The sequence below is a fragment of the Pristis pectinata genome, chromosome 1 (assembly GCF_009764475.1).
Source record: "Pristis pectinata isolate sPriPec2 chromosome 1, sPriPec2.1.pri, whole genome shotgun sequence".
Taxonomy (NCBI): Eukaryota; Metazoa; Chordata; class Chondrichthyes; order Rhinopristiformes; family Pristidae; genus Pristis; species Pristis pectinata.
Window position 1 is genome coordinate 100,046,163 of NC_067405.1, and position 12,839 is coordinate 100,059,001.

The following is a 12,839-nucleotide window of genomic DNA, read 5'->3' on the forward strand; positions in this document are numbered from 1 at the left end:
CAGGTGCCAATTCATTGCTGACCCTGCCTTACAGCAGGTTTAGTGTCATCAAGCTAATTGAACAGCCAATCAAATTGAAGAATTATAGATAGCAAATCAGGAAAGAAAAAGCACAAATTTTTAGTAATACTTTACATTTTAGAGAGTGCTGAATAAAAATTGGAACATATGTATAAGCTAGAAATAAATGTATTGCTTAATAAGACTAACGTAGCTATTTTAGAAAGTAATATGTTTTGAAATATTTAATTGTGGGAATTAAAATAGACACACATAAAAAAAAGATGTTTGTTGGGATGAGAAGTTGCCGTTTAAACATTCACTTGGACATCAAGAACTTAAAGTTTTCAGAGTATTTTATGTCAACTAATTTAAAAGCAAATTGAATGTTAGTAGCTATATCTGGATGACAAAAACACAAAGGACTGAAGCTGCAGCTAACTTTTCTCCCACACCTCGCCCCCTGCTGCACTATTCCACATCTCCAGATACAAAAGCCAAAGTTCTATTAGATTTTTTTTTATTATTTCCACTACTTGTCCATGACTTTTTAATAATCCATGTAAAGTCAGATGTACCTTACTAATCTATTTGCATAGCTTTTGCTTAGGTAGGAACTTTAACCTCGTAGCTTGATGTCACTCAGAAGCTAGAAAGCCAGATTACAAAACTGAATATTGCAAAAGACATGTGCCTTGAAACACATAAGTTTAGATTTTATTACATTACAAGAAATGTGGGCAAATGACTGAGAGGTTAAAAGGAGCAGGAGAATGGAGCCTGAGTGAGTTTAAAAGGAACACATGAAACCAAGCCCTGGTAACTTTAAAAGAGGTGAGTGAAACGCAAGTCCAGTGAATTTAAACAAGCATTACATTTATACAAAAAGCTGGATTTTTTTTTAAAAATCATGAAGGGAAGAAAGCATTTTAACAATTTCTTTCAGCAAATTGAATTAATGTAATAAAAAGAGACTTAGCAGGGCATCTCAGACCTGCAGAATATCTATCCCACACAGTGTGGGAACTGCAGAATGCTTTGAATATCTTGGGGAATCACATGCATAGGAAATGTCATCAGCTGGAGGAGCCCAGGCTCTGAGTTTTAGAGCATGAACAACAGCTGATGCCACCTCGGGCCATCCAAGAGATTGATGGTTTAGTGGATAGCATGTTGCATGGTGGTCACCCCACAGCTTAAGAGATTGCAGGAAGAGTGGAAATGGCTGGCAGCCAGATAGGCAAATAAAAAAGAGCAGGTAAATATTTAATGGGATCCCTGAGGACATCTTGATCTGCTATCAGTTGTGCATACTGATGGGAGAGAGGTTTCCCCTGACAGCTGCAGTGAGAGTCAAGGCCATGGAGGCTCAAGGGAGAAAAAAGATAGTGAGTAATAATTATACAGGATTCTATAGTTAGAGTTAGCAGGACGATATTTCTGTAGTTGCGGAAGTGATTCCTGGATGGCATGCAGCCTCCCTTGTGCTAGAGATAAGAATATTGTGGGCCGAGGGGTCCATACTATGCTGTACTGTTCTATGTTCTACTATCACTGAGCAGCTGCAGAACATTCTGGGGGGTGCGGTGAACAGCCAGAGGTCACAGTCCATATTGGTAACAGTGACACGGGCAATATAGAAGGATTGAAGTCCTGCAGGCTTATTTTGGTAAGTTAAGAAAGAGATTAAGAAGCACGACCTCAAAGGTGACAATCTCCAGATCACTGAATGCATCACTAAGTGTAGAAATTGGAGGTTAGCACAGGCAAATGTCTGGCTGGAGGAAGGGCTTCAGATTCATGTGACCAGTTCTGTTGGGGGTTGGTGGAAGCAGTACAAACTGAATGGATGCACCACAACAGAACTGAGACTAATGTCCTTGCAGATGGGTACGCCAGGGGTGTGTGGGGAGGTTGGGTACAGAACATAGGTGGAAAAAAAGATTTGGAGTGAAAGCACCAGAACAAGAAATAAAACATTTTTGGGCAGGACCAGACTATGAAAGAATACAAAAAGGTCTAAGTTAGGTTTACTATTGCATGTATATAAACATAAGAAGCTTATTAAACAAGATTGGTGATCTGCAGGCTAAATTAACCATGTGGAATTTTGATTTCATGACAGTGATGGAGGCTTGGCTTAAAAAAAGGCAGAAATGGTTTCTAATTATTCATAGATACAAGATGTTCAGTAAAAATAGGGAAAGGAAAAAAGAAGGGGAGTCACAGTATTGATTAAAGGAAATATTGCAGTGCCGGAGAAAGATGATGTCCTGGAACAAGTGCACTATTTACATTAATGAACAATAGGGCTGCGGTTACGCTGCTGGGACTATTCTACAGGCTGCCGATCAATGGAAAAGATATTGAGAGACTGCTTTGCAGGCAAGTTACAGAGGTGTGCAGAGGTAATGGAGTAGTGACAATGGGGGAACAACAACCAGTAACACTGTGATTCTAAGGGGCTGTGAGGTGTGAGAGTTTCTGAAGTGTGTTCAGGACAACTTTCCTTACCTGGCTCAATGACTAAGACGGACTTGGTTTTGGAAAATGAGCCAGGCCAAGTTGAGAATTAGCAATGGGAGACTTTCTAGGAAACAGTTGTCCATATCATAAGGTTTAGAATAGGTATGGAAGAGAACAGAAACCACTCCAAGTTTAAAACTAGGCCATTGGAGAAGGGCCAATTTGAATAGGATTGGAACAGATCTGTCCCAGATGAAATGGAATCAAAGCTTGTCTGGCAAAACTGTGATTAAACAACAGAATATCTTTAAGGTGGATGTGTTTAAGCTATGATCTAGATATATTCCTATGAGGAAGGTGAGTAAGAGATCATTGGTTGACTAAGGTGACAGACAGTAAAACAGCACAGAAAACACAAACATGACAAATGCTAAGTTGTTTACACAAGTGAGAACCAGGCTAATTATAGAATGTTCAGAAAAGGAAATAAGAGAGACAAAGAGAGAGCACATATATGATATAAAACTGGGAGATATAGTGAATGGTAACAAGAATAGTAATAGATTTCAGAGATATTGGAAAGTTAGTGGAATGGGCAGATAGGAGGTAGATAAAATACCAAATATTATCTTTTGCTGGAAAGAAGGAGAAGAAGCAATATAAACTTGAGGTAAAATTCTAAAAGAAGTACAAGAACATGGAGATCTGTGGGTATATGTGAATAATTCATTGAAAATGTCAGGCAAGATTTTAAAAAGTAGGTAAAAAATGATCCTGGACTTTATAAATGGAGGCATAGAGTACAAGGACATGGAAGTCTTAATGAATTTTATAAACCATGCATTACGCCATAACTGGAATATTGTGTCTAGGAATGGACTCTACACTTTAGGAAGCTTGTGAAGGCTTTGGATAGAGTGCAGACGACATTTATCAAAATGGTTCCAGGAATGGGGGCCTTCATTTTACAGATAGACTATAAATGGTTGTGTTGTTTTCCTTGGAACAGAGGAATTTACAAGAGTCCCCCAGCGCGTTCTTAGTGACACAAGAAGACATATTTCACTCTGTGTTTCGATGAACATATGACTAATAAATAAATATCCTATCTTATCTTACCTTATTGGAGGGTAGTTTTTAAAAGCATGAAGGATAAAAACAGAGTTAATGAAGAGAAACAGTTCCCATTGTTGGAGGGGTCAAGAACTATGGGTTGTTAATGAAGGTAATTGGCAAAAGAACCAAAAGTGACATGAAGAACATTATTTTTATGCAGCTAATAGTTAAGTTCTGGAATGCGCTGCTGGAGGTGATAATGGAGGCAGATTTAATTATAGTATTCAATAGGGAGCTGGATAGGTCTTTGAAAGGAAAGAGTTTACAGGGTAATTGGGAAACAGAAGGGAGTGGGACTAGCTGGATTGCTCCTCCATAGAGCTGGTACCGACTTGACAAGCTTGAATGGCTGTGTAATAATTCTGTGATGTCATGTAACGGGATGGACTTCCACCAGGTCCTTGTACTGCTGATCTCTGTCAGAAGTTTTGTCATACTCTGATACAATAGGGACTTTGCTTGTTTGACCTTTGATCACCCTACTGAATTCAAATTGTGGTAAGAGGCAAGAAAACCAACTAATTTCCCTAGCATGTGGTTGAAGTGCTGCCTACTAAAGCTACTTACAGGTGTGATCGAGAGCCCATGTTAGGGCAATGGGAGAGAGTCAAGACATAGGACTTAGGCTGTTGTCTAAAGCTATATCTGATCCCAAATGTGCTGCAGCAGACAACACAACACAACACAACCTTTTATAGTCTATCTGTAAAACTGAAGTCCCCCATTCCGAGAATCATTTTGATAAAGGTCTTCTGCACTCTTTCCAAAGCCTTCACATCCTTCCTAAAGTGCGGAGTCTATTCCAAGACACCATATTCCAGTTATGGCGTAATGCATGGTTTATAAAAATTCATCATGACTTCCTTGTCCTTGTACTCTATGCCTTCATTTATAAAGTCCAGAATCATTTTGTTTTTACCCATCTTTTTGGAGTTTTGTAACAAAACAGTTCTCTCTGACTTCTTTTGTTAAGGTTCCTCCTGTTCTGGTGCTGCAGTTGCTGTAGCAATACTGTTGATCTGCACTTTTTATCAAAGTAGCACCAATACTGCCCGTGGTATATTATGAATAGTTCATCCCAGAAAACTTGTTGTGACTCAGCACAGTCAGAACAATGGGCAAAACTTGTGCCTTGACTCAATTTAGGCAGTAAAATTACACTGGAGCAAAATATGGTGTGAAATGTAAAGTGCTTGTAAAACTTAAGCAGCCAATGTCAAATTAAGGGCCAAAATCATAATTATATGCTCGGATAAGTATACGATGTTATTAATTTGTTTTCTGTTTCCCAACAGCAAGAATTTGAGTTGAAACTTTTCCATATCCGTGGGGAACATGCTGAAGCAATATCTAAGCTTGAAGAAACCATTGCACAATTGAAAAATAACTTGGAAAATAAAACAAGAGAGGGAAAATCTGAAACAAGAGATGTTTCTGTTTCCACTGCAGATGAACTTGTGCCAAAGGCATTTCGCAATGTTTGCATTCAAACTGACAGAGAAACATTCATACAATTGAACCAAGAAGATAGCAGAACACCCAGAAGCAATCTAAGTATTCCAGGAAAGTTGAACCTTGCCTCCTTGAACTTGAATGGCAAGGCATCTCACTCTCTACAGACAACAAATGAGGAAGCTTCATTGTCCTCACAAATCTCAGCGTCACAAGCCTCAGAATCTCAGTCTGCTCCATCTTCTTCATCACTGCCACCTTCAGACCGGTCTCAAGGTTTGACAACACATCTCCCTGGCTCTGGACCACCACCTCCACCTCCACCTCCACTCCCAGGCTCTGGACCACCACCTCCACCTCCACTCCCAGGCTCTGGACCACCACCTCCACCTCCACTCCCAGGCTCTGGACCACCACCTCCACCTCCACTCCCAGGCTCTGGACCACCACCTCCACCTCCACTCCCAGGCTCTGGACCACCACCTCCACCTCCACTCCCAGGCTCTGGACCACCACCTCCTCCTCCACTCCCATTTGGAAATCCAAATACCACGAATTTCAGCTCAACTAAAGGCAGAAGTGTGAGGAAACCCATAATTGAACCACGTCTTCCAATGAAACCTTTATATTGGACAAGGATTCAGCTAAAGGATTCCAGGTACTGAAAATAAAGGCCAGTTTTGTTGACATTTAAAATTATGCATCATACATTTATTTTAACTTTCCAAATTCAGTATATTGAACATAATTGCAGTCATATTTTAGAAAGGCAAGGGGTAAATTGTCATATTAATCAATGGGTGGTATTTGGTAGAAACTGACCTTTGTAACAGTGGAAAGAAATTCAACTTGTTCTATAAAGGCTGGGTGCTCTGTTTACCAGCCTTTTGATTACAAAGAAATAGTATAGTGATGACGTAAGCTTAAACTGGAAAAATATTATTTCTATTGTTTCCGTTTTAAACTGAAAGTAGTAAGGAACAGCATTTGTTTGTGCATTCTATCTTTGATGTCTGTGATTTAGCACTTGTTGCATTTATTGTTTTGTGCAATTTTACATCCTGTCCTGTTAAACCCTGACTAACTCAAAATGCCTGATACATTAACTATGATCAAGTGTTTTGAGTGCCTCTGAATATAAAAACCTAAAAACTTCACTTTCTCCACATGGTTCTAAAGTACTTACAAAGCACTAATTATTTGTGGTGTGTCATTTTTCATCTGCAAGGTTAAAACACAGTTATAAAAGCAGTGATAAGTAGTATTTAAATCAGTAAGTGCTAAGAAATTTTGGAAGCAGCTTGGATTCCCTTATCCTAGATACAGCATATTACCTTCAGGTGGTTGACAACAATTTCCTATTTGCATTGGCAACGATTGTATTTTGAAACTGGAAAGGTTGGCCAAGAGTTAAGGCTGTAGGTTATTCCTGTCAGTCTCTCATCTCTGAAGCCCAATATCTTTTTGGTATCCAGCACTGTCAAGTTTTCAAATTTCTTTGACATTTTGAAGTGGTCTAATTACTGTAAATTATGATTTTCAATCAGTGCCAGGTGGATGCCTTTTTATTCATTTGTTCTCGATGATATATTTTATTTATACAGACTTCCTCTGAGTGCTTCCTCAGCCAGCCTTTTTCTAAATGTGCAGTTGTTGTTTCATTGGTGACAAGAACATGTATTGAGGAGCTCCCATACATAGTTTAGACTCTAATATAAGAATCACCCCTCTATTTTTGTTAGTCCATCCAGTCCATTTTCTCCAGTTGCATCATTATGATGGCACCATGGAAAATCTAGGTTTCATGGTGCCTGGTAACTTCACATCAACTAGACTTATGGGTAAGGCATTAAACTAAATAGTTGGGTGGGTGGCGGTTTTAGATGAGCAGAATGATGGAAAGTTAAAGGAGAAGGAGACGGCAATAGTGCAAGGTTGTGACATGGGTAAGAACCAGAGTGTGACAGCAAAGGATAGAGCATGCAAATAAGAGTATGCCTGCAAATAGAATTGAGTTGAAACATGGTAAAATAAAACTAAATACACTTTTTATTTCAATGCACAAAACATATATATGATTTACAGCATAAGAGAATAAAATGGATATGATATGATAACCATCACAATGACAGTGACCAAGGCTGTCAGCTAAATACTGGGATACTTAATATTTCAACAGGAAAGGCAAAAACATAGAACAATACAGCACACGAACGGGCCCTTCAGCCCATGGTGTCTGTGCCAACCACGATGCCAATTGATTCTAATTCTATCTGCTTGCACATAGTCTCTATCCCTTCATTCCCTGTATTTTCAAAAAGGAAAAGGAGATGTGTATTAAGGATAAGATCAGTACCGTACTGAGAACAATCTTAGCTCAGAAGATCAAGATATAGAATCACTTTGGTGGAGATGAAAAATAATAAGGAAAGAAATAGTAAGCAGATTGGTCCATTAATTCTCTGATTTTATCTATAGGACAGAGTATAAACTGAGAAAGGACTTCCAAGAAAGATGCTGCAATAATCCTGAGCAGCTTTCAACCTCCTGTAGATTGGACAAATCAAGTTAACAAAGGCAGCTTCATGGACAACTCTGCAGCTTTGGTTCAGTTTCTTCGAACATTATGGTGTATAGCCAAGCAGGGAGCAAACCATTTTAGTGAAAAATCCAAAAAAAGAACTGCAGATGTTGGAAATCTAAAAATAAAAATAGAAATGCTGGAAATACTCAAAAGGTCCAGCTACATATGTGGGAAAAGAAACAGAGTTAATGTCTCAGATTGAAGACCCTCGGTCAGAACTGGGAAGAAGACAAAAGCTTGTAAAGTTTCAGGGAGGGTTAAAGAGAGGGTATGTCTCTGCCAGGGTAAAACCGGGGTGACCATGGGTATAAGCTGTGAACAAGGTTATCTGGTCAATGAATGAATGTGAGCAGTTAGAGAGTGAGAATATAGACAAAAGAACATAGATAAATGACTGTGGTGATGTGAAGTGCAGAGCTGGGTCAGGCTGGTATGTACCCCACTACCAGAGGAAAAAAAATCAAAAAGAAATAAAGGTGGGAAAAACAAACAAACTGAGCCATTATCGCAGATGGGCAACTGATACAGACAGAGAAATTAAGTTGCCTGAAGTTGTAGAATTTAATATTAAGTCCAGAGGCAGAATATGCCTAGTGAGAAGATGATGTGCTGTTCCTCAAGCTTGTGTTAAGCCTCATTGTAACAGTGCAGGAGGCCACAGACTGAAAGGTCTGAGTGGTAGTGGAGTGGGGAATTAATGTGACAGGCATCAGGAAATTCAGGGTCACACCTACAGACCGAAGACAGGTGCTCTGCAAAGTGGTCACCCAATCTGTATTTGGTTTCTCGAATGTAGAGATCACATTGTGAACACTGAACACAGTACACTAGATGGGAAGAAATGCAAGTGAATCGCTGCTTCACCTGGCAAAGGCTGTTCGGGACTATGGATGGTGGGAAGGGAAGAGGTGAAAGTGTTGCATCACCTGTATTTGAAAGGGAAAGTTCCATAAGAAGTGGGATGGTTAGTAGGAATGGTAAAGAAGACAGGGGAGTCATGAAGGGAATGTTTCCTGCAGAATGCTGAAAGGGGAGGAGAGGGGAAGATGTCTCTGGTGGTGCAATCTCCTTGAAAGTGGCAGAAATTGCAGATAATGACCTGTTGAAGGTTGGTCGAGTGGAAAGACCAGAGAAACTCCATTCTTATTCTGTTCTGGAGGACAGGCAGGAGCAGAAGCACGGGAAATGGATGACATGATGCAGTGATGGGCTTTGTTAACAATGATAGAGGGCAAGCCACTGTTCAGGAAGAGAAAGACACATCTGTGGCACCTATATGGAATGGCTCATCATCAGCACAAGTTCTATGGAGACAGAGGAACTAGGGGAATGGAAAAGAGTCATTACAGGATACAGGGTGGGACAAAGAATAGTCAAGATAGTGGTAGGAGACAGTAGGCTTGTAATGTTAGCAGCTAGCCTATCTCCATTCCCACAAACCAACCCGTTCTTACAGCATTTTTCTTTGCAACTGCAGGTGATACAAGACTTATCTTTTCACCTAATGAAAAACATTATGATGCTGGAGGAACTCAGCAGGCCAGGCAGCATCCGTGGAGAAAAGCAGGCAGTCAACGTTTCGGGTCAGGACCCTTCTTGAGGAAGAGCCCTGACCCGAAACGCTGACTGCCTGCTTTTCTCCACGGTTGCTGCCTGGCCTGTTGAGTTCCTCCAGCATCATCGTGTTTTTTATCTAGATTCCAGCATCTGCAGTCCTTTGTTTCTCTCATCTTTTCACTTCTTCGCTTCCCATCATCCAGGGACCCAAACAGTCTCTGCAGGTGAGGCAGCGATTCACTTGCACTTCTTCCAATGTGGTGTATTGCATTCAGTCTCCTTTAGATTGCAGAAACCTAACACAGATTGGGTGACCATTTTGCAGAGCACCTGTGTTAAGCTAGCAACTAACATTACAAGCCTATTGACTCCCACCACTGTCTTGACTGATCTTTGTCCCACACTTTTCAGTCCACAAGGGTGACCCTGAGCTACTCATTGCCTGTCACTTTAATTCTTCATCACAAGTGTTAACACTATTATTCATGAAAAGAAGATAGTAGAATTCAAGTAACTATTGGACAGTTAGCCTGATATTTAGCACTGCAAAAATGCTGGACATTTGGAAAACTATAATGTAATCAAGCAAAGTCAACATGAAAGGGAAATTTAGTTTGACAAATTTATTTGAACATTGAACATCGAACAGTACAGCAGAGGAACAGGCTCTTCGGCCCACGATGTCTGCATCAAGCACTATGCCAAATTAAATTAAATCTCTTCTGCCTACACATGATCCACATACCTCCTTTCCCTGCATATTCAGGTGTCTATCTAAAAGACTCTTAAACACTTCTTATTAGTGCTTAATTGAGAATGTAACAAGCAGGGAGGCTAAAAGGGAACCAATTGATGCAATGGACTGCATTTTCAGGAGGCATTCAGTAAGGTACCAGATGAAGAAATACTCATGGAAGGAATATGTTAACATGGATGTAGGATTGGCTAACTCACTGAAAGCAGAGAGTTGGGATAAATAGATTCTTTTCAAATTGTCAAACTAACTTTTGGGGTACAATGGGAATTGGTGCTGGGATCTCAACTATTTACAATCGATATTACTGACTTAGATGAAGAGACGATGGGTCTTTAGCCACATTTGCTAATGATACAAAGATGGGAAGGAAAACAAGTTGTGAGGCAGATATAAAGAATCCACAGATGAAATACATAGGTTAAGTGAAGGGCAATAATTTGGCAATGGATAATGTGGGAAAACATGAGCTTATCCACTCTGGTAGGAAGAACATAAGAGTAGAATGTTGCTTAATTGTAGGACCGCTACAAAATGCTGCAGCACAATTTTCATGAATCTTTAAGCCAAAGAACTAGCATATGAAATCATTAAGTATATTGGAATCATAGAGCAATACATCATGGAAACAACCTTTTCAGCCTGCCATCCATGCTGACCATCAAGCACCCATTTTTAAACTAACCCATTTTATTGTTTCCACAATCGCACCACCTCTCCTTTGCCTCCTCCCACATTCCAGAGATGTGTCAGTTGTTAGATTAATTGGCCACTACAAATTGCCTGGGTATGTGGACTAGAGATAGAATCTGTGGGGAGTTAATGGAAGTGTAGGGAGAATAAAATAGGTTGGGCACAGGATTAGTGTAAATGATTGCCTGAAGATTAGTATAGACTCGGACTTGGTGGGCTGAAGGGCCTGTTTCTGTGTTGTGTGATTCTCTATGAGAAGTCACCAGACATTTCAAGTAGAAATTCTACTCCGGTGACTGAAAGATTTTAATCTGTGATGGTGTAGTTCCAATGTTTTAATACTAATTATCACAACATTATCAGATATTAATTTGAAGTAGTAAGTTCATAAGATTTAAGGCAAACACACACTGGTAGAGTTTATGAAGCAAGATTTCAACTATGTTTTGGTAAATTTGTCCCTCACTTTAAAGGATAAAGAAAGGCCAGTCACTAAGTGATGTGAGGATGCAGGATATTCAACATATGACAGTGATACAACTGCAAATAAACATTGTTTTCTGTTCAGATGTAGTCACCTGTGTGTGATATTAAGAACACAAGAATTAAGGGAGGGATTTGGCCATCCAGCCACTTGAGCTTGTATTGCTATCTATTAAGACTGTGCCTAATCTGATTTTTGTCTTTAAACCCTCTTTTCTGCCCTATCCCCTCAACCCTTAATTCCCACATAGTACAAAGATCTATCAATCTCACTTAATTGCCCATCATCTAAAGATCTTTAACCCTTGAAGAAATAGATGCTTACCGCTCTTAAATAAGCAATATGTGATACTTAGGGATAGATTATGTGAATTAATACTCTATTATTTTAGATTTATTAAAATGTGCAAGTCTATAGTTGAAAATAGCACACTATATGTAAGATGGTATCCAAAAATAGTAATTAATAGCAATAATCATTAATTTAATGTACAGGTAAACACCAAAAGAGGTGTTTTACAGGGATGCTGTGTTGGGCATTTTTTGCATAGAAAATCTTTATCTTTCAATCTACAAGCAGTGCACTAAGGTTAGCACTGCAATTTGCATGACATACAAATATACTTTTATAACACACTTCACCAGGCAAACTGAGAATTTTAAACCAGATAATAATTTGAACAACTGCCTTATCAAAGCCAGTGTCCAGAATTTGCATCTTTATCTGTAACACAGTTGGATTATTGCACAGAAGCAGTTTTTCAAACATTCTAAGAATATATTCTGTTACCTCACTTGCATTTCATTTAACTTTAACATCAAGAAAAGTGCTTGTAATGTAACAAAAAATAAAAATTTTATCCTGTATCAATTCCAAAGGACTTGTGTTAAACTGGCCAAAAGAAATGCCAAATAAGTGAGTGATAGAAAGTATTTCAATATATGAGGTTTTTAAAAGTTAAGTTTTGCAGCAATTTTTTTTGACAAGAACAAGTCTGTTTATCTCTTATTTATTTGATGGAATTCCCTTGATCTCACAATAATAAACATTGGATGGTGCAAAGAAAAATCCCAAGGGCCAAGCAAAGCACTTTGCAAAGAAGATACCCTCCCAAATATTACTATTTTTTTTTTAATTTATTTTTAAATTTTACTTACATCATGGTAACAGGCCCTTCTGGCCCAACGAGTCCACGCCGCCCATTTGAAACCCAAATTAACCTACCCGTACATCTTTGCAATGTGGGAGGAAACCGGAGCACCCGGAGGAAACCCACGCAGACACGGGAGAACGTACAAACTCCTTACAGACAGCGACAAGAATCGAACCCCGATCGCTGGCACTGTAATAGAACTTAATTTGCCTAAATCAGCTTAAGTTGTTTGATATTTTCATATTTAGCTGATGTATATTTCCAAAAAGCTTTCCAGAAACTTGTAATATTGGACAAGGCTTAAAACCACTTCAGAAATACTTCGGAATATCAAAAAACTACAGGTGTTATAAATCTGAAATAAAAATACTAAATGCTAGAAACACTCAATAGGTCAGGCAGCATATGTGGTAAGAGTTTTTTTATTATGCAGATGCTGCTGATCTGTTGACTGCTGTAACTATTAAGAGCTGTGAGATTCCCAGACCACCACTCACCCAAATAGACTCACTTCATCTTAGGTGTTCTTCCTTCTCGTGATGAGTCCCTTTCCCCACATGTCACAGACCGACCATGCAGA

At 39.2% G+C, this 12,839-nt stretch overlaps 1 protein-coding gene across 1 annotated transcript in view; it reads left to right on the forward strand.

Moving 5' to 3' along the window:
• The window catches only part of fmn1 (formin 1), a 304,321-nt gene that overhangs the window by 114,083 nt on the left and 177,399 nt on the right, over window positions 1–12,839 (forward strand). Inside the window, exon 7 of the mRNA XM_052015214.1 lies at window positions 4,878–5,692. Coding sequence (XP_051871174.1) covers window positions 4,878–5,692 — 815 coding nt within the window. The remainder of the gene's footprint in view (window positions 1–4,877; window positions 5,693–12,839) is intronic.